General features: G+C 40.5%; 2 protein-coding genes across 2 annotated transcripts; both read right to left on the bottom strand.

The window, feature by feature from the left end:
- Positions 1-350: 350 nt before the first annotated feature.
- On the bottom strand, positions 351-14,163 carry rnf144b (ring finger protein 144B). The gene is made up of 8 exons (XM_054621756.1): positions 13,814-14,163; positions 10,425-10,692; positions 9,118-9,222; positions 7,941-8,001; positions 5,630-5,843; positions 3,870-4,014; positions 3,613-3,702; positions 351-1,500 (listed from the first exon to the last, which is right to left on the bottom strand). Exons 2-8 carry the CDS (start codon positions 10,602-10,604, stop codon positions 1,324-1,326), a joined length of 972 nt encoding a protein of 323 aa, XP_054477731.1. The 5' UTR covers positions 10,605-10,692; positions 13,814-14,163; the 3' UTR covers positions 351-1,323.
- Positions 14,164-19,454: 5,291 nt separating this feature from the next.
- iqcg (IQ motif containing G) lies at positions 19,455-24,128 on the bottom strand. Its single transcript, XM_054622088.1, has 10 exons — positions 24,042-24,128; positions 23,560-23,689; positions 23,291-23,325; positions 23,091-23,213; positions 22,814-22,898; positions 22,490-22,651; positions 21,591-21,665; positions 19,895-20,026; positions 19,695-19,784; positions 19,455-19,578 (listed from the first exon to the last, which is right to left on the bottom strand). The coding sequence occupies exons 2-10, from the start codon at positions 23,686-23,688 to the stop codon at positions 19,456-19,458; spliced, it is 954 nt and encodes a 317-aa protein (XP_054478063.1). The 5' UTR covers position 23,689; positions 24,042-24,128; the 3' UTR covers position 19,455.
- Positions 24,129-25,505: the final 1,377 nt, after the last annotated feature.

The following is a 25,505-nucleotide window of genomic DNA, read 5'->3' as shown; positions in this document are numbered from 1 at the left end:
ACAATAAAAATAATAATAGCATATGTTCTAGATTTGTAATGTGCAGGTCAAAATCAACTGTCAGCATTCAGTTTTTATGCATCACTTGTAGCTGGAGCAAACCTCCAGTGGACCTGAGATCTGCTCCATCACTCAGTTTGTTGGCTTTAAGACTTTTAAACCTTCATCCCTACAGCAACACCTCTACGTTCTCCACAGTGATAATAACAATGTATTTTCACTTCTGCTACATTAACTTCCCTGTACTTTCCTCTCATGACCTTTGTGCGAAGAGAATAACTGCGCCATGAAATGACGAATGCCAACCGCAAACACAAAACCCTCTGATGCATGTTCAATACAGTGTGTTTATTTCAATTACAATGGCGCTTTTATAAAATATCTGATGCAGAAACATCAACAGAAATGTAGAAATGAAAACGGAATACCATACACACGTAACCCATAAATACACATTTACACACTTTAGAAAAGTACATATTACCCTTTAGAAGCCTTTGGTCTGGAACATATGCCAGGTGGAAACAACAAACATTAGCAGAAGAAAAGTTCTCTGTGCACCATTGGAGCCCTATCATATTTCATATCAGTACAGAATATACAGTGCACACATGACACCATTCGCCGTCTCCCGTTATCAAACAATGTGTTGCATTCATAACCCTGTGTGATCCCGACAGATGTCCATTTTCAAAATGCTAACATTTTTGCATAAGATAAAGATAGAATGGAAGGCAAATCAAATACAACCAGGCACTGTAGAGTGAGGCACTTGAGCACCTAACACCTCTGGTTTGGCATCATGACGTTTGGCACATGAGGGTGGCGTTGCACTTTGAATTGTGTGTGTGTGTGTGTGTGTGTGTGTGTGTGTGTGTGTGTGTGTGTGTGTGTGTGTGTGTGTGTGTGTGTGTGTGTGTGTGTGTGTGTGTGTCCGTGTTATGTGTTAGAGAAAGACAGAGAGATAACAGAAGCCCTGTCCAGGAATCTTCTCACAGCCGTCGTTGTCTCCTTACTGCTTGTCCATCGGAAAACAACTAGGTGAGTTACATTCATTCTCCTCATATTTACACTTCCACCGTATAAAGTACATACTCTTGTAATTCAGTTTTTTGAGCAGCTCTCGCGCCGAGCCTCGAAGTGCAAGTCTGAAGATGTTGACATTGACGGTATTACTGAACCACTGACGAAGGCCTCCAGTCTGTCCAGTCATGTTAAAGTACTCCAACGTTATTCTTATCCACCATGCAGCCCTGGCTCTCTCTTGGTTTCCTTGGGCTTCCTTAGATCCTGGTTTGATCCTGGTTTGGACCGGGAGAGCTGCTATGACGTGGAGGAGTCTGGCTGGCTGAGGTCCTTCTTCGTCATTTTGGTCGTCTTCTTCTTCTTCTTCCCGCTGCAGGGCTTGCAGACACAGCAGAGGATGCAGGGCGAGGCCAGCAGGAGGAGCGGAGATGTCACCAGCACGATGATGCTGACCCCCACCAGGATCCCCACCACCTGAAGGACAACACAGTGACATCCTTGAGCTACACATATAAATACTTTATATTTACAATGGATCAAGTAATTATGTGTGATGTGAAAGGCGTTGCTCTTATGAAGAATTATCATCCAACGCTACAGATCAGTTAAGTTTAGCATCTTTCAGCCCATTGCTTTGATTTTATGATCACCAACTTAACAGTTTTGGTCTAACCGCTCATCCATCTTGTTTCAAACTTCTGTCAGCTGTTGGCAGTGAATTATATAACCCACAGTACACTAGCTACCCTGCACTAAACAGTAAAGCGACAAAGTAAGCACTTAACAGCAGCTAAAAAGCCAAACCTTTGCCTCAGGAGTTGGTGGAGACCAAAACAGGGCTTAAAGGAGAGTGAATATTGAACTAACCTTCGTCAGGTGCAGCATTTTAACACAAATACATCTTTACATAGTCATTATTGCAAATATTTACACAGTTGCTGAGAAGATTGGCAGCCTCCAACAGCCTCTACATTGTATTTTATAACATGTAAGATACAAAAATGTATGTAATACTATAATACTTTATGGTATTGCGAGGCGTTGCTTTATGGCATGAATAAAGCGCCAGTTAGTGGACCTGAAGCTTCCTTTTGAAACCAAGGACAGATGGTGGGAATGAAACAGTGATGGAAAAATCTGACACAAACAATGAAGGGTACTGGTTGGATTATGGGTAATCTACTGTAATCATTCAGAAACATTCAAATCAAATCAGAGCCTACATAGACCATGATCTCATTACAGGATATTACTATTCATTTGATATTGAATTTTAGTTCATGGACACCTCCTGTCCACAGGTTTTATTGTAAGTTTTGTCAAACAATGCTTTTTATTATTTGGACTAGGCTCCTTAGTTTTAAAGTAAAGGAAATCCTAATACTACACAACATACAGTGATACATTAGACAATAGTATATTTCCAGCATTGTGGCCACAGTTTGTGTTTGGCCCTTTCCTCCTTCAACATGAAAATGTCCCTGTGCACAAAGATTATAGTTTTCCCAAGGTAGGTATGGAAGGCATTAACGAGCACAGAGCACTGACCTGAATCCCATCCAACACCTTTGGGCTGAACTTGCATGCCGCTGTTCCAGTTACATTCCTGGCTCATGCCTTATTGGCCAACATCAGTGTCTGACCTCACTAATGCTGCTGTGGCTCTCTTCTATAAGCGTATTTAAGCCATGGTGTGGCTTAAATGACATACTTTCGGCCATGTAGTGCATGGAGGTGTCAGCAAATTCATAAATCACATCATATCAAATAAAAACATGTAAAAATGTGCCATGCAAATGCTGTACACGGTGTACTTTAAATGCACCGTCCCCACAGCAGTGTATGCTGGCAGCTAAGAAGGAATTCGGGACCAGCAGATTGTATAACTAATAAAACCTGTTTGGCAAGATGTGTCACCAAGTTTGTCATGAATTGTTCGTGATGTTGTTCTTCTTCTTCTTCTCTCCAGATACAATGCAGACACACCGAGACACAATCAGTTCAGGAGGTTCACAGCAAACACAATGATAATCATGTGATAATTGCATCAGAGCAGGGGAAGTAAAAAGAAAGTAGGTTTGGCGACCGATCATTTTGTTGAACGGACAACATCATTACGGGGCAGGAATTTGAGATTAGCGCTGGTATTAGTTCAGTTTAATGTCTGATACAGAAAAAATTGGGCACATTAGCAGAAAACAAACCACTTAGAACGAGCTAACTAGACTTTAAAGGTCTTTAAAGAGAAAGTTGAGTGTTTTGCACGTATTTCAACTTTTGTAAAATTTTCAATTACGTGTGCCAAAAAGATGCTGTCACGGAAACTTTACTGTCCTGCGTAGGTTCCTTCAAAGTCCTCACTGGAGACGGCGACTCATTGATTTGACAGAAAAACAGTGTTAAACAAATCTTTAACATCTAATCCTGGTAGAGGGATGGCACAGTTTTACCAAAATCAAACCCACGCACGCAATAATTGACCACACACAGATGACTGCAGGTTAATCCATTCAGACAATGACAGCATCATCTCAAGCCTGAAATGAATACTGTATGTATGGTCTGATGTCTGCCGAGTGACCTCACCTGCGTTCTGTTCCACATAACCGAGGCCCTGGAGTGTCCCAGCTTGTTTCTGCATGGCCCCTTATCATAATGCCTCAGGAAGATATCCCCCTGCAATAACAAAAACACACGTGAGGACATGAAATCTACTATCTAGCAATCACCAAGGACATTTAAACACAAACTAAAGATAGTGAAGCAGAGAGTTCGGCTGTAAAAACAGGTGGCATGGCCGTATAGTTACATTTCACCCAGTGTAGGTAACAGGGGAGACTCACATCCAGGTTCTGCAGACAGTACCAGCAGAAGGTGTGTTTGCAGCTCTTGCACAGCATCTGTGCACAGCCCTGGTTCCTCTCGATGTAGATACCACACATAGGGCATTGCTTGATGGGCATGTCAGAGTCGCTGTTGGAGCGGGCCCTGTGTATCGGGAAAGAGACACATATATGCAGTCAGCTGGGGCACAGTGGAGTATGAGGCCACGAAAGCCTCCGGGCAGAGTGGGAATTCTTTATTTAGCAGCAGAGTGAAGGGTCAGTGCTAACTTTGAACTGGGTTCATTATTTGGTATTTAAAGGTATGAGGTAAGTATTCTGTGCGTACAGTACAGGGCCATAGCTTCCACTGAAAAACCCTGTAGTCATGTTTGAGGGTTTAAGCAACCTGAGGAGTTTACATATCATCTCAGGGAAATTGCACAAGGCTGATTCTGTCTTTTTTAATCTCATTATCTTTACATTTTAATTTATTAATATTGATTGGCCACCTGGGGACACGACAACAAGCTGTGAACACAATTTTGACATATTAACGCCTGATAAAGTTGTTGGGGCCTACTGGTTAGCACCAATTGTCTATTTACGTGCAAATCCAGAAGAAACAAGAGCAACATTAGTATTCATCAAAAATAATGATTCTAAGTCTGAGTCTGAGTCTGACCAATATTCACTGTCCTTTTAGCTCTGCATTGGTCGCCACCACCTGAGGGTGGTGCATCTCTGCAAGATGCTAACTTTGTCTGTTGGCTATTTGGTGCTGGGCAGTTAGTATGCAGTGGGTTGATATGATCGGTCTTGCTGATATGAGCTGAATGTTATGATTGAACCAAAACAATTAGCTCAGAGATGCTAAAAAAACCTCCATAGAGCCGAGGGGAACTTCAGAGTCAGGTGATACTTTTCTATGGGTTGGGCACCACAAGTGACTCATTTTACATTATACATACGTTTTTTTTCCCTTTTGAAAATCAAAGAATTGATCGTAGCAGGTTTAAAGCATAGGTCAGTGATGTAAGGGATTTGATGCTTGTTGCTGATGGATTAAGAAAAAAAAACCAATATAATCAACATTCTAGAGTAGAGAGGGCTAAGAAAAAACAATTAGATCATTATGTAGGGAGATACAATTAATTCAATTAAAAAGCCAAATCTCATCTTGAAAATAATACTTTTTATGTTGGCTCGTCAGACTCCTTACCGCACTGTTTCTAAACTACTGGCTATGGCCCTGGTACAATACCATTGGGCTTAAAGACTAAACCTGCAGGCTGAGGAAAGGCATATCATGCTCTCAAGTTCAAACTTAAAGTTGATATCCCTTCATTCCTCTCAGGCCTGCACCATCCTTTACAACACACTGCAGACACCACTGCCCCACTGCAGTGCACAGGCTCCTTCAGTACAGGGAGCTACGTGGCTTGGTGCCCACCCTCCTCCTCCCTTTGGCACAGTGACAATGGAATTCCGATATAAGTCAGTGACTCCCCAATGACATCAGTCAGTCCGGCAGAGCCACAGCTCGAAACAGGATGTAGCTGTACAACGGGGACTACACAGAGGGCACTGCTGAGGAATAATGAGCTATTCATCCTGAATTAATGTTTATTGTATATTCAGCTCAGGGCCTCTGCTCGGAGATTAACTACACATCATTTTATAATCCATTCAATGGAAGTATCCTGCCACAATAACTGTCAGGTTTTTTTATATTAAAGGGAAGGATGGGATTTTCCTCATGAAATGGCTGGCCCACTGACCTGCTTTCACGAGAGGGCGAGGGCAACATCATGGGCTGGTGCTCCGGGCAGGTATGGCCTCCCTGCCAGGGCCCTCTGCACCCGGAGCAGAAGACGATGTGACAGGTCGGGCAGGGCACGGTGTCGGGCTTTCCCTCAGTGCTCAGCTGCACACTGCACACCGCCTGGCATTCAAGCACCGGGCACCAGGCTTTACTGGGGTCCAACTTCACTCCTGCAGGGAGCAAAGACAGGATGTGAATAAGAATTTCTGAAGTAGACATCAAGCAAATGTAGATGTTACGAACAAAATAAACACCTGTTTTGCTATTCTCTGAATCCCAAGTAATCTGTATCAGTACTATAAGTTCAAACAGTAATTCTACTGATCTGCAACAAACAAAGTTAGTGCTGAAACAGTAAGTCAATTGCTCAAGTACTCCCTCAACAAACGTTCACTGTTTCCATCTTCTCATATGTGAGGATTTGGTGTTTTCTTTCTGTTTTATACAATTGTAATCTGAAAATCTTTGTATTCCTAAAGAATCCTTGTAGTCCTAAAGAAAACTGCAACACTGTTTACTGTTAGCTTTAAGTATTAAATAGTAAATTAACACGTTACAACTTGTAGGATGTGGGGGAAGTAAAAACACAACATGTATGGATTGCTTCTTCACACATGGTCCACACTATAACAACAAACATAACACATTACTTCACTGTCTTACTAGCAGCGTGTCACTCCGCCAACCTGCTACCACAGTTAATAGTTCCCTATCTACACACAAAAAATAAAGACAATATAAAAATAGTAAAAAAAATATACAGTAAATATAGGCTATTATTCAATCATGATTATCATCCCAATAAACATTTGTAAAATAAATTCAAATTAAATCACTTTCCTTTAATACCAACTGCATACGTATAATCTGATTTAGTAGCCTTCTGATAGCACAACACTTTCGCCACTCTAGCGACTCTTTGATACTGTAGCCTATTTGGTGACTTGAGCTCAGTGCTTTTGAGCTAAATGCTTTCATCAGCACATCGCTAACATGCTCAAAATGACAATGCTAACATGATACTGGGTGTTAGCATGCTAAACACAAAGGACATGTATAGATTGGTAAGTTATACATTTTTATGCGCATTACCAGTTTAGAAAAACTAAAAAATCTCGAGACACACAAAAACACAAAACTAGCTGTCGACATTCGAGTGACTGTGGCTGTACTTCAGGTAAAGCTGTGGTTTGAGCTTAAAGCTAAAACGCCCACAGTGAGAATGTTAACATGCTGATGTTTAGCAGGCAATGGTTACCATGTTACTCATAAATAAACAAGTACAGCTGAGCTAATGGGAACGTCGATAGTTTTACACATATGAAGGACAGTTTAAGAAGAAAAGTCCGAAAATCACTAAAGTTATTACAATTTGTCCTGAGGGGGAGGTAAATATACCAAATTTATAGAAATCTGTCCAATATCTAAAAAAGATTCATCATTCTGGACCAAAGCGGTGGGCCGACTAACCAACAGACACTGCAATCCCTGGTTAGCATGACTAAAAACATCTAATAAATCCATTGTTGTCCTTTCTAATGGATTATCTATTAGGTTAACAACTCTCTAACTAGTTTACGGGGACAGAAGGAATGCGTACAAATAATAAATCTGACATGTTTTACAATCATAACAAAAAAATTGAGCTTTCATGCTCTGATACCCTCACCAGCTTTTCTGCTGCAAAACAATTTACTGTACTGTACTTTGCACTTCTTTATACTTCCAATATTATAATTGGTCTGAATTATGGCCAGAGTAAACAATACTGTGCAACTGGAAAAGACCAATAAAGCTAGAAGGCAAACCTCCGTTTGCAATTTGTTAACTTCAACAGAAACCTATTTCAACAGTTTCTTTCCTAATATTCCAAGGCCTCCAGTGCAAGACAAAGATATACACATTTCACAATAGTTTCCACAACAAATGGCGCAAACATCTACATACAGGTCATATCATTTACCAGCACTGAAACGATCATTACTTCAAATTGAACAGAATGGTGGCATGGACTTCTTGCAGCATTTGTTATTGAATTCACTGCTAGTAAAGTTTGGTTAAACTGAAGGTATTGAAGCTACAGTGCCAGTAACCTCCGTGGTGAAACTGGACCACAGCAGAATAGAAAAAGAGCAGGAGGCCCCACATTCTCCCAGCCATGTGAGGCTCAGCACTCTGGGCGGCTGCTCTGGTAATGACACACCAGCTGAAGTGCGACCTGAAATAGCCCAATGCCTGACACCGGTCATCAGCATGATAACACCTACCTCGCTCGAACTTCAGACGCTGGTACAGCTCCACCTGGTCTTCTGGGGCCAAGCTAGCTATCTGCAATCACACAGCACAGAGAGAAATGAGTTTTATTTACTTTGAATGAATTGTTTGCATGCAAGATGTTCAGGACATCTAGTATCTTTTTTAAACCCTAATGGATAAATGCAAAAATACATGGTGATCAAGGTTAAATGAGGTTGTGTGGTTGCTGGAAAGATCATCCAGGAACAACTGGTCACCTAGCAACTGCAATTTTCTATAACACGAAAGTAGTGAGTGAATAGCCACTTAGAGAAAAAAGTTAGTTGCAATATATTTAAATGGAAAAAAATCTGCAAATCAGCAATTATACTGCCATGTAGCATTAAAAGCTGCAAGAAGACATCTGCAGCTTATCAACAAGAAATATATTGCAAAGGTCAGCAAATACTCTAGATAATTGCTTAAACCAACATTAGCTTACAGTAAGAAATACCAATCAAAGCTCAAGAAAATTATTTATTTCTTCCTTCCATCTTTTAAAATGAAAGACTAAAATGCAGAGCATGTTATTTGCGCCAATTCATACTGTTTGCAGTCTAAAATTTGTCTTATTTGTATTGGATAACAGGGGATAGAAATTCAACAATCAAACCAATTCTAATCACACAGAAGTCCAAATAGCACTAGTTAAAGAGTACAAAAAAAGTTTATTTCTGTAGTTGTATTAAGAAAAGAAAAACATTACAAAATGAGGAACTGAGAAGCAGAATTTTCCATTTGTGAGTGAATCAGCATTATAAGCCTCGTCTCTGACATGTTTACTGACTGGTATCTACGAATTTTGACAGCTCATAGAGTTTCACTTTCTGTCTGACTGCTCGCATTATCTCATTCTCACAACACTTAATATTAGTTAATCCAGCCCACACAGCTTTAAAAAACACAAGAGGGAAAATCCAACTTCATATTTCTTGAGAAGTTTGCTTGCAGCACTCTGGAGTAAAACTGCAGCAAATTTATTAGAGAGAAATTAAACTGTATATTCCCAAACCACGTTTGCATAAAACAGGGTTTTTAGTTCAGGACCTGTTTGTGCACCCACAATGTTTTTTTATTTTATGACCTCTGAATATTTTTTATTGTTTATCACTCATGACCTACATATCATTGGGTCTGAGCAGGGCATACCTCAGAGTCCAGTAGCACTCCGGTCTTTAGGCAGGCCATATCTGGGCAGGTGATGCATGCCCCCCCACCCTCCATGATGGCCAGCTGAACATACTGCTCCAAACACTGGAGAGGGAGAAAACAACACAGCAGAATTAGCAACATGACAATCCTCTCATGACAAATCCAATAAGCAAATAAAGCAGAGGAAAAGAGGCAGGCCAAACTAAATGCAACATTTTCATAAATTGCATAAGTTTCTTATCAACGTTTCTTATCAAGTCATATGTTGCCTCAGCTATGAAATATGGAAGTTTCGGAGGAACTTTGTCAACATTGTTCAAAGGTAGATGGTGTTTGATAGCAGACAACACAAAACATTTACGTGTCCCTTGGATTCCGGTGGAAAAACGAATGGAAAAGTGTTTTTAAGATCCATTTTTACGTGTAAACTTGTGCTAGTCATGTGCTTTCTCATAAAGCATGATGTACTGTTCATCAGAATACTGAGCTGGAATACAAATAAAAAAAGCAATAGTCTGTGTTCAGGTTGATAAAATAAAGTTCAACTGATAAGCAGGATTTACAGTATCCCTTTCCCTCCTTCATCCCCTGTGACACTTTGTATGTGTGTGTGTTTTATCTCTGTGACCTTGTGCCTGCAACAGTGACAACTTTTTACCTCGGACAGAGATTAACACCTGCCACTGTATAGCCACCTCTCTGCGTCAGGTCATAACACCAACATCTCAGTTTCTATATGTCAGGCATGTATTGGACTGGAACAGTGTGGTAGTTGACCTCTGCCTCTGTTTGGAATGATACAGCTCTGTATTCTAGCGATAGCACTTCTTCTCACCAAAAATAACTAAAAAAAGGCTCCCAGGAAATGTTTGCGAGATCCATGAAGTTGCCAACAGCTTTGATTAATAACATGAATTTCCAAGGACACGACAACAAAAAGTGAATGTGAGGGAAAGGCAGCCCTGTGTTGAAACCCCTTCCTTTCTCTAAAGCTGCAACATGCCAGATTTGGCATTAGAGGATCTATTTTAAGATATTAAAACAGGAAGTTGTGCTGCAATAAAAAAAGGGAGTGTCCCTTTCCAAGTGATTTAAGTGTTGGAGATTTGCCTAAATTGCCCAAAGAAAAGCCTGGTGTTGGATCACTTTTTGTGTAATCCTAAAAGTAAGAATCACAAGCAATATGAATAGGGGATCAGCCTGCATTGGCTCTAAATATAGCCTGGAGGCCCCCTGCCCTGTTTCAGTAACAAAGTATCACTGGTTTGACTTCCACAGCACTGGCTATGTTTGTCTTTTCTTACCGCTGTGCAGAAGACACAGTCACAGCCCTGCAGCTCCCTGGTGGCTGCCGACGGATGCTCGCTTAGGCACAACTTGCAGAAGGCCTCGGGCCCAGGCTGGGAATTTTTAGAACCGGCCTCGGGGATCCCCGGTGTTGAACCCCTGCCTTCCCGGCTCAGCGTGGGACTCCTGCTGGCCATGGTGGAGCAAAGCGGGCAGGGGAGGGGGGAATCAGGCTACTCCTAGCCCTTCTGCTTGGGACGTAGAGGAGCTACGGCCTCCATGTTCCTGGAAGCAAAACAAAACAGCACTGATATATTTGCCTCATCAGTGTAGGTTTGACACTCTTCTTCCTCTTTGCCACACAGTTCACACAACACTGTTCCCTGCCTCCGGAACCTGTCATCTCTTCTGGTGACTCTTGCACCAACTGTGATGACCTCACCTCTCCCTGAGGCTCTCCGCTGTCATTGTTCCGTTACCTGGGAGATGAATTAGTCACTGTTCAAAGCTGCACGGTGCGTAAAGCCAAACATAATTATGTGTAATTACTGCAGTGTTATTGATTACTCATCGTGTCATTTTTACAGCCAAAGTCCAAGGTCTGTGTTTACTGAGTCTACAGTTATTGACCGGCCCCTCATTCATTCTGACAGGAAGAATTGATTGCCGATCGTTTTTAGAAACATGGTAAATACACGCCTGTGTAGCCACAGTGGGTACTTGCAAGCTATTATGTTCAACACGTAATGGTTTTAAAACTTTTTGACTAAAACATACTTTAGTGATGTTCAGTTCTTGCAGAATGATGACAACAATTTGACAATGTTCTTGGGCAAAAAACTTTAATAAAACGGGTCAAATGTATATTTTTAATTTGATAACAATACGAGTCTACAGCCATGCTAGCAGCTCTACCGCCATATGTTAGCTTTGAGCTAACATATGTCCTGCTAACATGCTAATATTATTAGAACTAAAAGGCCGCTGAGCAGTTTTAATGTTTAGATGCTCACATCTCAGTTTAGCATGTTTAAAATGCTAACGTTTGCCCATGAGCATTACAGACTATACAAATATATATTACAGCTGAGGCAAGATGAAAAGTCAGAAGATCCCCAGAGGTATAGCAATTAATATGGAAGGAATTAATTCATGGAGGGATGCAGGAATTTGTGCACCAAATTGCATGGCTGTTTATTCAGTTGTTGAGAAATTTCACTTAGACAACAAATGTTAATGTGAGGCTGGAGAAAAGATCAGGGGATCATGAGGATTTATCCTGCCGGCCCAATGAATGTCTGCACAAAGTCACGTTCCAACCCATGTCATAGTTGTTCAGTCTGGACCAAAAGTGGTAAACCAACAGACAACAAAAAACTAAAAAAGTATTTTACACAAAATCTGTTAAATTATAGCATCAAGCATGAATGTAATCCGTGACTCCCACTTTTTGGCTTTCAGACATCATGCACTAGTTGCCTATTTTTGGGACAGCAGGACAGAGGTTGGTGGGTAATAAAGGCCTAATCTGATATTAAAGGGAACCAATGAAGCCAAACCAATGAAGCCAAACCCATAGAGCTCCCCTTTGGTTCTGCCCAATCCCAAAAAAGTATGAGAAATAATCAACCCCATAATCTGGGATTTGTGATTTAATCCTGTAGATAACAGTGGTTGGACACAGAAAAGAGGTCACAGAGGAAACGGTGGCGTTAAAAACACACTCTGCAGCCGGAGTGGCTGTAGAAATCACACATTATCCAACATGCAGTGTTCTCTATTTCATCAAGGCTGGTGAAGTTGGCAGGAAAACTTTTGGGGCAGCTCAATCAATACAGCCACCACCAACACCACCACCAGTGTCCTACATTTTTCAGTGAGTGTTCTTTTATCATGTGCTACCGATCGGCAGTGGCGTACATGCAGTTGGCTGATAGTGGAGCTTGTGTAGCAGGCAGCGTCATGGTATTTCTGCACAGTCACGGTGCATTGTCCTGCACTGCTTTAAGGGAGGAGAGCTGAGCCGGCTGCAGTCGTCATTCCACACACTCTCAGCCTGTCCTGTCCTGCCCGAGCACTGGCAGCGCCATGGTTTCTCATGGGAAAATGACAGGTCTCTTTAGTCAGCTGGCTTTGCTGCATGGAAACCCCAGTGTGTATTTAAAAACAGTGTAAAGCCTTTCGTTCCTGACCAACTTCAAAGTTTAGAGGAATTTGAGATTATGTGTGAGCATTTGTCAATAGCTGAGTCTGGCGGAAGTGTGTTTTATGTCAGAACAACAGACGAATCAGTCTCGTTCCACCTTTGATGTGATGGATTTAAGGCGTTTTGATTGACTGTGAACTGTAGAGTACATCAATAACTTGTGGCTTTCTGATTCTTATATAATACAGTGAGTTTGAGGATTAGGCCATTTTCTGAATGCTGTTTCAGAAGCGTTTCCAGCATGATTGGTTTAATCTAAATACTTCAAATGTCAATGCCAAATGCTCAACAACCAGAAGCTTCCATACAAAACGCATCCCTATTAGTATTTGCCTTCAAGAACCCATCTGGACTGCAGTCCCTGCCCCCTGAGCGAGCAATTACAGCTGAGAATAAGTTAGAGCTATTTATTAATCAAAACGCTCTTGTGTGCTAACCATTCCTATTAGGTGTGGAGTTGGCAGTTCCGTGATTAGCAGTCCACACGGATCAAGGTCTAGATTGCATTCCAGCCGGGGGGGGGGCATCAAAGCATCACTGTTGACACCAAGAGGCAGAAACTGGAAAAAGAAAAAGATCTGCCCCAGTGAAAAGCTGCTGCTGCTCTTTTACACAGGCTGCCACTGTGTTTGAGGCAGCTGGGACTGCGTGCTGGGGGAGTGTGTATAGCTGAATATATACGGCATCATTTATACAGCTGCAATCTCTCCCTCATGTCTGCCATTCTGGTTTTCTGGCCACCTATAGCCTATAGTTTTTAGGGAAGACAGCCAAAAACAAGAGCATATAAAGTTGAAAAACAGCAATAACCAGAAATTAAGATAATGGGATGTGCAAACCTTTATTCACCAGTTTCACCAGAATCAGTGAGGTGGATATTGACTTGGATTGCAGTTATTTAAAGGTATATTCCTAAAGGTATATTCCTTGCTTCCTATGCATATTAGTATGAGGTTAACATTGTTTATGATAAAGGTAACAGAGTGATGTATAATCTGTTACAGTGCATTTAAACAGACCACATCTGACACACCGGCATCTCCCTGTCAAGGTTGCATTCTCGTACGGGTCAAAATCCTGACGCATTAAGGGTGGAAATATGTCTTAAGGTGTAGACAGTTTCGGTTAATGGATGGTCCGTGTGATGCAGACAGAATAAGACAGTCTGAGCAGAGGAGAGACGGGGAGGACGGGACATACCTCGCCTGTAGGACCGCTGGGTGTAGGAGCTGCCCGAGTCCAGATCCACAGCCGCAGTGCTCTCACTGTGGCACGGGCACATGTGTTGATAGAGTCCGCTGTTAACCTTCTGCTGTCACGGCCGAATTCTACTGTCGACCGGTTACCGCCTCCCGATTAATGCTTAATGAAAAACTAATAACATGTTTGAGCGTCCTGCTCGCTCCTAGTTGGCCTGCGTGTGTGTGTGTGTGTGTGTGTGTGTGTGTGTGTGTGTGTGTGTGTGTGTGTGTGTGTGTGTGTGTGTGTGTCTGCTCTTGCGTTTTGTTTCCATCCAGGAAGCAGTGCCTGCTCTCTGCTGAGCTCCACTCCTGCTGGTTATTTCAGTGTAACCACGACGCATTCAGGTGCAGTCGTAAAAATGGAAGTCACGCCATGAGCTGCCCAGGAACTGTGGTAAAGGGTTATCAGACGAGTCAAATTGTAAAAAGCAAATACATCAATGACAAATACGGTCGATTAGATTATTAAAATGTCAACTGATTGGACGTTAAAGGATGTTTATTTATTTAACTAACAACTGTATTTGTTGTTGTATTCATCTACTGTGGCTTGTCGGATAACAAACTAACCGGCGTTTTGCGTTAACAGATGATAACAACGTTGTTGTGTTGGCGCCCTCTAAGTTCAGTTCTGATAAATGTACAACTCCTTCCTGTAACTGCTTACTCCGCAGCATTATTGCTCGCACAATTCTCGTGTAGAATGAATTATTATTAGCCGTCAATCCTATTATATTTGATCATATTTATATATTAATTTGACTATTTTAGGCGACAACAATAATTTATAGATAAAGACAAATTTATAGAATAATTATATTCCTGGCAGTGTGGAGACCTACACATTCATAATGGGTAATACAAATGACATAATTGTGCGGAATGAATAAAACTGAATATGTACTGAAAAATGGATATTTAACATTTTGAAAAGTCTGAGTAATAGAAAGAAAATGGTGGCCTTTTTGGTTTACTGGTCAAAATGTTCTAAAAGTGGTGAGGGGTGGCTTTGGGTGGGACTCATGACCTCAGTGTTTCTAAAGTCCTGGTTACAGCCCTGAAGGTAATAAAGAATATGGTCAACATATTTGACATTGGATCAAATTTCTGTTTAACCATAATATTAACTCACAAAAAAGAAACAATATACTTTAAATTACAAAATGTTATGCTAATAATGTAACTGCCTAGAAAATGCATGAATACTGCTTATTCTGAAACAATCTTTTATTTATTTCATGAATGTATATACCAATAAAATAAAGTCACACCTAAATTACAAAAGGCTTAGCAGAACTTACAGGTATCACTTGCTAACACTAAAACTGAAAGTTATGTAATGATGTTACAGTTATGATACAGTTACTTCCTGTTAACACACTTGGCTACTTTGGATTGGACAGAGCAACAGATTTTAGGAGAGAGGGGCGAGGAGGAAATGACATGCAACAAAGGTTAGTTACATGTAACAATTCTTAATTTATGTGCTTTTATATTGTTTCCCATTTCTGCTTCTCTTTTTATGTCAGACTTTTTTTTTTCTTCCAATATATAGCATATTGTAATTGGTTTCATAGTATGCCTCACTTAAAAGAAAGATTTAGGGAGTACCTTCTCATAGACGCACTACTACTAGTTTGCCTATAAATTACGTCACTGATATCCATCATTAGGACAACCCCTTGCCAGTTCAGGAATATGATTGGCTCCCTAATACACTTGTGAATGCCACATTGGCTGATATGTATGTGTATGTGTATATCATTCTTACTAAATATTGCTTCATACCTATTCAAATTATTTTTGTGTACTGTTTGTCTTTTTAAATTAATTTAGTGATGATCAGCTGATTTTTTGTTTTTTTATTTATAATTAGTTTTTATTACAATCTCATGGTATTTTTTGAAGTACGTTTCTGTGATTTTTGTCTGAACTATATCTGAATATTGTTCTTTTTGCATTGTTGTAATAAAATTTGGACCCTTTAAATGTCACAAGATGAAGTGTGCTGGTTTCACAATAAAGTTGTTTTTTTGTACTGCATTTGTTTTGCTGGTGTTTTGACCTAATAAGACAAGTTCCCTTTTCCATTGAAAATTGAAGTAGGCAAAGTTGTACCATAAACTCCTGCTATGATCATGGCACAAATAGAAGAGAATGATTTGCTTTTTGATTTGCAAGAGACTTGACTTGGATTTTATCCAAAAGACTTGAAAACAGCTCTGGCTCTTTATATTTGAAGACGATAGTTAAGTCCGTTTTTCCTCACCATATTGCAAACTGTATCTTTATTTTGACCATATCATATTTCCTCAAAAGTATGTTGTTTTCAAGATTTTATTATTATTATTATTATAAAGTGGGCTTTGTGTGATCTTAATTGCAAAAATTAAGTTTGTCTGTACTGCTACAAACTCATCCTGCTTACTCCTGTTGCATCATTTCCTCCTTAGATGCTTCAGTGCTAAACAGGTGTGTGACATCTGATGTCATATACTATTAATCTTGTTTTGCTTACAACCAGTTTTGTAAATCCAATATAATGCAAAGCATTTAACGTTCCTAACGTCCCCAACGTCGTTAAACTTGTATTAAGCTTGGATTTAACGAGGGACAGTGAAGGCACCAGGAGCACAGCGCTAAGGAACCATTGGGACGAAAATGGTGTTACTGTTCTGTCCGTTTTCTGCAGACACACTAAAAACTCTCGTGTCTCGTGCAGAACTTGTAAAATGTATCACATAGGACCAAAACAAATTCCACGAGACACTTTGCGTGCCACTGGGACTTTTCCAAAAAAACTGCTGTCAACGAAGCTATTCAAGCACTGATGATAGCCATGCCTAGACGGAAACCCCAAATCAAAGTGCGCATGCGTGCGGGGGTTTCCGGAGAAAATCTGTATATCAGTCGTTGTCAGCCACGAACAAGATTATAATGTAACTGGCGTACAACACGTATGATGAGCAACGAGTACTGTTAATGACAGTAGTATTACAAAAGCGAGAGAAAGACCGTTCGATCAGGTGAGATTTAGTATTTATAAATATATAAAAAATTAACTTTTTCCTGAACTAACACCTGTTTGAAGATGTGTTTTCCCCCTTTGTTTCTGGGGTATATGGCTACATTACATCGGTATTTGTGTTTGGACAGAGGATTTACTTTTTGTTGTATCAGCTGAATATCATAATGTATTAGTATATCCATAATAGACAACTTCCTGCAACGGGATGCGACTCGCGGCAGCTTTTCTATAGCTCGCAAGACTTATGCAGTTTTTTTTTACGTGAATTAAAGTATCCAAAGACGTCAGTTTGAGCTTGTATGTGGAATTAACTAATCACGGGATTGAGCGCGTGAACACAAGATAAAACTAAAACTAATTTTGTTTTGTGTTAAAACGTTTGGCTCCAACCATTGACTGTCTGCATCCAAACACACCACAATTTCCGCATATTGTTTGTTGCTGTACCGGGGAAAGACTGGCCAGCAAAGTGAAAGTGCACGTGACCTAAAAAACCTGAGCAGGTGGTCGCGTGGTGTGAGCTGTTGTTTGTACAAAAACAAATAAACCCACTCCGTCCAGGTGTTACCCTCTGGTGTGTTATGACTGTGTGAGACTTTGAAGCTAAAGGGGATTTCGGTCCATCTCTCTCCTCTAGATGATGATGAGTGGCAAAACCTCCATCATGCAGTGCATCATCCAGGTGGCGCAGAGGGTGGCGCAGAAAAGCTGCAACAGAGCCTGCCAGCTGTTCTGCTGCCCCATAGACGCTCTTCTGTGTGAGAAGGTCTCATGTTGTGATCGCCCTAAAGAGGATAAAACTACACAAGGTAAGCTCTACATTTAATGTATAGTTTTTATCTATTTATTTTTACAATAAAACATTCAGGGTCTTTATTTAATCACCATATATCTATTAGTTTAATCCTTTGTTGGTCTTATTTATTTATTTTTTTACAATTGAAGGTCAAATTATTTTTCCTCTTCTTACACTTTAAGTAGAAAGTTAGTTTTACTTTTACTTTTCTGCAAAGCAAGCTTTTTCCATTATATTCAGGAACCATAGACTTTGTGTTGGTGACGCGTTTCTGCTATTACATCACTCTGGAACAACAACTTCCCGTTCTCATATTCTCTTCCCTTTTTATCCCTTTCTTTCCGTCGGTCACACATAAAACAGTCGCAATCCAGAATCTGCCGTCTACCATTTTGATAGTGAACATCAGCAACTCCACCTTGATCGACTGCGTCATTGGGAACGACACCTACCCATCGGCTGTAGCTGAAAATCAGCCTCTTATGCTGGAACCTGAGCTCAAAATGAAGGGTGGGTAACAGCCAAACCTCTTTTAACATTCCTATTATTATTATTTTATTTCCTTTGAATAAAAAGCACCTTGAGCTAGAATTTACACTATGAGTTGTTGTCTTTTTTGCATATTTTTGCAGTAGTTCCACTTGACCTATCTCAGCACTCTGAGAAGTTCTGAAAACTAATTTGTTCATGTGTTTCAAATCAAGGGAAATGTAGCTGCAGCTGTGGACAACAGGGGGCAGCACATACCTCTCCTCCTCCTCCTCCTCCTCTTCATCTCTGTCCTCCATCAGCCGAGTCTTCGAGCATCAACATCCACAGCTCCCGTCTTAACTGTGTCATCATCGGAGACAACAACTACATGTATGCTGACCAGACCCACCCGACTGAGTAAGAGGAACCGGAAGTGTGAAGATTTGGCCCCACGGAGAGGACCTGCACACACACACACACACACTAGCAACACTGTCATCTATGGTAGGATCACAACTTAAACTCAGAATGAGTTTTCAATCTCCAGACGACTTTTTTTTGGTTCTCAGTCACAGCTTGTTGTTATTGTTACGGGTGTCGACACCGTTGGCTATAGACTGGATATTCTGGCTCTGCTATGCTACTCCTGTAGCATAATTTTTATAGGGCCATATCTAACAATTATTTGAATTGTCTTACATTATCCTCATATAATTCTCTAAAGTGGAGGGGTTTCCTGTGTTGCAACACCAGGTCTTCTGCTCCTCCGTCATATGTGGGGACATAAAGCTGGGAGAAATTTTACCACAATCATTTCCTACATCGATGTGACTTTTTGATGATTCACCTCTCTGTGATTTACTGTTAGGAAAGACAGCTGGTTGTATTGTGTGATTTAAAAGTATTCAAATACTGTGTCGGACAGAAATCCTTATCATGTTATGATAAAGGCGTTAACTTGTGTTTAAATGTATGGCCCATGGTCAGTTACAGTAGACTACTTAGTAGTGTAGTGTTGCCAGAAGTCATTTTGATTTCTTGCATTCATGCTGTGCATAAAATATGGAATAAGAGTACTTTGAATCAAGGTGCTACTATTGTGTCTGCTGATATGTTTATATATGATATGATACTGTTACCTAGACACAGTTTACTACTTTTTAAGTACTCCTGAAATATTTGATGAAATTAGTATTCTTTTTCTTTATTTTGCTTTTGTATTTTGTTGAATACTGTATGTTTGAAATGACAAACAAAATGTTTATACAATAAATTATTATAATGATGTGTCAAAGGACTGTTGGACTCATTTCTTCTTCTTCTTCTTCTTTCCTTCCTTCTTCTTCTTCTTGCCTTTCTTGTCATCTTCTGCTTTTTTAAAACTGCCGAGGCCCCGGCGGACCATGCAGCCTCTCCACCATGCCTGCAGCTGCAAGGTCAAAAGGTCACACAGGCCAACGTCAGAATTAGGGATCGGTACACTACATAAACTAGAGCCACTGATCTGATAGGGCATGACGGTAACTTCTGACTGGATGTTGTTACCTTGGTAGCAGCTCTGGCCTCCGCCTGCTGTAGTCGCAGCTTCTCCTGCTCCTCCCTGTCCTCCATCACCACCTGCTCCATCTCCCTGAACTGAACACAATTCAGCACTCATTAGTGTTTGTCTAAAAGTGAATGTTGGGAATCCAGTTCAGCATGGGCAGATGTTCACCGCGTCACGTTCTGCCCTTGGAGCCGCTCACCTTCCTCCTCATCTCCAACAGCCTGTCCATATTCACCGTTCTTTTGCAGCACACGCTGTTGAGCTTCTGCTCCTTCTCCTGCAGCATCTGCTTTGTGAGCTGCTGCCACTGCTTCAGCTGCTGCTGCAACTCCTAAAACGGCAACCATAGCAACAGTTATAGTGACGGTACCACATACAAAAGTTTAGGGGCTGGTGCAAAACACGAACAACAACCTCACCCTTGTGCATCAGTTACAGAATTTGCTCTGATGTTCTTAGAGGACAAAAATGTCTGGGTGGAAAAAAAAGCAATAATATTTTTCACTTTCACTCAGTAAAATCTTTGAGCCAACTATTCATTTTCAAAATTTGAACCCTTGATTTCAATTGATTGCATCAAACAGGGCAGTTCTCCCTAATACAGCAGCAATAACCCTACTGGAAACCAGGAAAATAGCATGTGAAAAATGGCTCAATCTGGCAGAAAATGGTAAAAACTACGCTAGATCCATAGAGTATATGGGCTAGATTGGAAGCCTGGTACAATAGAATGCATGATTTTATGTGTGTGTGTGGGGTTTTGATGCGTTTCAACGTCGTGTTCACGGGCTAGACAGATTAATAGAGGAATCAACTGTCAGCAGTATGGACAGTATGGAGTATGAATGATTGAGAGCCTGCAACTGACAGTAGCAATACAGTAGTTAAAATACTACAGTAGAAGAACTATAATAATACTACAACAGCTACTACTTTTAAGCTTAAAATGTGGTGATCAGTGTTACAGCGCTTGAGGCAAATTAACACCTTCTCCTACCACGCATTAACACTCCATTGCCTCTGTTGCATCTGCTGAAGCTTTCATGCTAAAATTAGGTGTTGAGTTTCTCTACCAGCAAGGGGACGACTAGGGGGTGTTTCTGTGTCATCAAGAATATTCAGCTCACTGTAAGTTTCAGAGGTCTATTACAGAACTGTGTACTTAGTTAAACTGAATGCTCTGTAAAAAAAGGAATGCAGGTTCTTATGGACATTTAATTTATCCTACAAAAAGCAAAAACTGGATGTATGATTACGTGAAGACCAGACTTAACTGACAAATTAACCACATATCCTCATAGCAGATACAAGACTGGTGCTGGTGCATCAATTACTGCAAGTAATAAATACCTATGAAGTCATTGCTATGAACTGACATCTTCAGTTTGTTGGCAGATGGGGCGCATTTTAAGTTTAATTACAGAATTACTATAGTTTTAGTTCACATCAGGTGATCTGTAGAACTCAACCATAGAAAAATAATACTTAGGATTTTTAAGTTGTAAACTTTGATAAATAGCTTTTATTCTCAAGTTTGCAAATACGGCTAAAAGGGAAGGACTTTAATTTCTATCTTTCACTCAAGTCCAAACTCTCACAGTTTTAGCAGTTAAATATACAGGCCCTGGCTGGCCTTAGGTCGACTTTAATCTTAGGTACAGTGACCTCTACTGACATGAAGGTGCATATATTAAGGTCACAGCAACTGGGTTTTAGACTAAAGAACAGGTGCAGTTTAAGCCACAGTTTCTGAGAACACAGCATTTCGCATTTAGGTGTTTAAACTCATCTTAAACCTTTAACCACAGATAAGCTAATGAGCCCCAGAAATCAGCAATTACACAATACTTGTAATAACATTAGTCTGTTGTTAATAGTGATGTTGCTGTACCAACCTTGTGACGATTTTGCAGGAATTTCTCTGACTTTTCGTGAACTCTTCTCTCCTCCATAAGCTGTATCTGCAGCAGCTGGGAGAGAAGGTGAAAACATGTTTTGGACAACATTTAACTCTGGGGTCCGGGTGTAGAATTTTAAACAGGCCCTATTATGCTATTTTCCGGGTGCATATTTTTATCTCAAGTTACAGTTACAACATGTTTACATGCGTTAATGCTCAGAATCCTCCTTGTTTTTCTCATCCTGGCTGTCCAGCAGCACCTCTTCTCACCCTCTCCCTGAAATGCTCCGTTGTAGCGCTTGCTCCTCCTTCCAGAAAGCAAAGTCTGCCCTGATTGGTCAGCTAGCCCGCTCTGTTGTGATTGGTCAACGTTTCACATTTCAAAAAACTCTTCCTCCGGAGCTTCGGCTCCATCTCTCTCTTTTGTTGTTTGAGGGCCAAACTAGCTGGAAGGAGTTTTTACGTGACTTCCGTAACATTATGACCTCATAAAGTTACGGAAGTGAAGGAGAGAATTCAATGGAGCCGTTTCAGGCAGCTCAGGAGCAGTGATTCTGAGGGGGGAGGGTAACTCCTTTTAGGCGTGGACTTCAGGTTTTACACTCTACGGACCTTTTACATGTAAAAATATATATATAACACACTAAAGAAGAGGGAAAAAGTTGAAAAGCATAATAGGGCCACTTTAAGAAAAAAATTTAAAACACTGATCAGTATGCTGAGAGAGGTACGGTCCCTTCGGTTTTGAACGGAAAGGGCAGAGAGAGCATGGCTTAGGTCATGTCTGCACCCTGAAGGAGGATCAATTTGAAAACATCTCCTTCTGGTGGCTTGGTTGCCGGTTGGGTGGGACTAACCAAGACAGGATTAGAATGGATGGACTGTGGGACCCACCTCCCGCTGGTCCTCCTGCTGCCTCTCAGTCTGGCTGGTCTCCCTTTGCACCTGCTGAAGCTGCAGCACCATGCTTTTCTCCTCAAGCTTCTTCTTGTCTGCAAACCTTGATGACGTCTCATTCAGCTGATACTTCATGTCTCTGGCCTGCTGGGTCATGTCCTGGGGGGAGAAGTATTGGATGTATTGGGACACCTTTGACACCAATTTACAGACAAACATTTTTTATTTTGTTTCAGGATTCAAATGAACAGATTCTCACTCACCTCTAAAAGCCATCCATACAGGCAGTTATGGTTTTTGAATGTGCTCTTACTTTCTCACCTTCAGTGTCTCAGTTTTTTGTTGGAACTCATCTTTCTGTCTCAGTATAGATTGCATTCTTTGCTCCAGCTCTTTCTTTGCCTCTCTGGGTGAAGAAACACTTGCATTACTGATACTACACAGACTTCCTCTCTCCTTTTATCCCTCTTTCCCCTTCTTCCGGCCTTTCTTTCATTAATTTGCTCTCAAAAGTCACACTACACCATGTCTATAAAATTACTCTTATTAATGATTAAGATTAGTGATGATATTGCTTCTGAGTTATGCACTGATGAACCTTCTCATGTCCTCAGCCTTCTTCTTCTGCTCCACTTCCTCCACCACCTGCAGCAAAGAACTGATTCTCTGCTTCTCCTTCAGCTCCAAATGCAGCTTCAACACCTGCTGAGAGACGTACTGACTGCCGAGAGAGACACAGACACAAACTCAGTGATTATGAAATATTATCTTTTCTGTCTGTTTGTCAGTACTACCCACCAGTCTCTCCTCAGCTTGGTCAGTCTGGCTTTCTCCTAAACACACACACACACACACACACACACACACACACACACACACACACACACACACACACACACACACACAAAAGTTGTTTTATTCAATAAATGTATGCAGTAAGATCACGAAATGGAGAATAAACAAGCATGTAAACATTCACATCATCATCATCTGATCAAAGCAGCTGGCAGCAGTTTGACAGATGTTTATCTGGAGTGTGAACAGAAACAGGGGATAAACACAGTCACCTGTGCCGCTGCAGAGCCTCGCTCCTTGTCTATCTGCACTGCCACAGTAAGTCCCACTATGTCCAACTGGTCTGAACAGTCCTCCAGCACAGCTGCCAGTCTCAGACTCTGAATCTGGGATAAAGACATCCTGTGGAGAGATAGATAATTTTTTTAATAACGTTTTACCAAGACACGTATTGTTGATGATAAGCAAGGTAAGTTAGCTAGCTAGGTAAACCATTGTCTTCAAGTTGCTGCTAGCATGATGCTATCCCAAAACTAGTGAAATGTGATGTTTCTATAGCTCATTAATATGCCAAATCTTCCAAAATACGCTAAATATAATTGTTAATTTTCACAACGCATGTTCTTTAATCGATAAGGAAAGTCAAATCATACTAAGAGATATTTAGTCCGGTGAAGCCTACAGTAGTAAGCTGTAGCATTATGCTAGCTAACTTTCATGGGAAAAGACAATATTTACTGTGGCAGTCACTTACTTTAATTATTTCCGCAACTGTCCCTCTCCGTGAATAATACGGTTTCCTTCAAACCAAACGGCATTATGTTCTACAACAAAGTTTGACAGTTTACATGTAACTATGGTAACACACTTTTTCCCCCGCAACTTTATTGAAAGAGAAATAACATGACAAAACAGCAGCATTTCCGGCATTATTATAACTATTATTATTATCATTATTATTATCATCATCATCATCCACCTAAACTTAATTTCACGGCAAAATTAAGTATAAAATAAAAATAAAAAAGAAGCAAAATTGGGTTTTAATTAAAAAAAACTTTCTAGCCTCCATGACGGGTGAACTTGTTGTTATAGTAACAGTAGAAGACATGACGCTTATAAGCAGACGCCAAACGTCTAAATCTCTTATTCTGAGTTGTTTTGAAAGTGCAGGACTGTCTAGCTGCAGAAATGTTGAAGTGATAAACTGTGAAAGAATGAATTCTGCCTCTTAGAAACCTTAACAAAATACCTATGTTCTCCCTCACCTCTACACTATTGTGTTTGACAGTAATACAACTTTCTTGTGGTGTAAGTTAACCTGCTCAACTCCCAATGTGAGAGGACATGAATGAAAATGACTCGAGTTAACTGACAACTACAAATGGACACTGAACACATAGACCCCTCAGAGGTGTAGGTGAAGGGAACCTATGATACAGTACACTGAACTGAATACAGAAAAACATTAACATAACAAAAAGCATGACAGTGTCAGCATTTAGTTGTACATTATTATTATTATTAATTTGCTCTGTAGATAGAATAGAAATGATCATCGTCATTCATGGCAAAAATACTTGGTTGGCTTCCCCTATTTGCCGACTTATTTTCAAACTTTGTCATCATTGGTTCAAAACCAATGCATTACTTTGCATGTAAAGGAGTTAGATTATGTTACTTGGTTGAGGAAAAGCCAGACTGTGATGGAAACTTAAATTCTCTCCATTTGTTTTGGGTTCTTTTGTCCATCATAATTTCCCCCTTTTTTCAGTAGATGCTATTCTGTTACAAGTAATACATCAATAAATACCCATAATACTGTAAACCTGCAACAAAGCCCAAGTAAGACTGTTTTATCTCGCTGAACCAGCTTTTTTCTTTCTAATTCTGGGTCTTCATCTTTCACTTACTTTGTATACCAGATGGTGGCAATAGAGGAAAGGTATCTGGGAACTTTGGGTATGAATATGTAAAGCAAACCTTATCTAAATCTGTCCATTAGTCAAAAATAGTCTGTAGTCGATAAAAGTTTAGGGTGTAATTGTCCAAGATGTTGAAACTAAAAAAGAACAAATGTCAGAGGTTTCATCAAAAGTGTAAACTACCTTATTCTCTGACCAAAAACATCTATACCAAATTTCCTAGCAGTAACCACCATCATAACCTTATCTGAAATAAAGTGTTGGATAGAAAGATGCATTAACACCTTAGGTGA

Source organism: Anoplopoma fimbria, chromosome 20 (genome assembly GCF_027596085.1).
Source record: "Anoplopoma fimbria isolate UVic2021 breed Golden Eagle Sablefish chromosome 20, Afim_UVic_2022, whole genome shotgun sequence".
Lineage (NCBI taxonomy): Eukaryota > Metazoa > Chordata > Actinopteri > Perciformes > Anoplopomatidae > Anoplopoma > Anoplopoma fimbria.
Note: the sequence above shows the minus strand (reverse complement) of the source record. Positions and strands in the feature narration are given on the sequence as shown.

Excerpts from the sequence above, each read along its gene's own strand:
- rnf144b (XM_054621756.1), bottom strand. The coding sequence starts at position 10,604 with ATGGCCAGCAGGAGTCCCACGCTGAGCCGGGAAGGCAGGGGTTCAACA. Across the intron at positions 5,844-7,940 it reads GCGTCTGAAGTTCGAGCGAG|GAGTGAAGTTGGACCCCAGT; the intron begins GTAGGTGTTATC and ends TGCTCCCTGCAG. Across the intron at positions 1,501-3,612 it reads TTATGTGGAACAGAACGCAG|GTGGTGGGGATCCTGGTGGG; the intron begins GTGAGGTCACTC and ends GTTGTCCTTCAG.
- iqcg (XM_054622088.1), bottom strand. The coding sequence starts at position 23,688 with ATGTCTTTATCCCAGATTCAGAGTCTGAGACTGGCAGCTGTGCTGGAG. Across the intron at positions 23,214-23,290 it reads ACCAAGCTGAGGAGAGACTG|TCAGTACGTCTCTCAGCAGG; the intron begins GTGGGTAGTACT and ends CTCTCTCGGCAG. Across the intron at positions 22,899-23,090 it reads AAGGCTGAGGACATGAGAAG|AGAGGCAAAGAAAGAGCTGG; the intron begins GTTCATCAGTGC and ends TTCTTCACCCAG.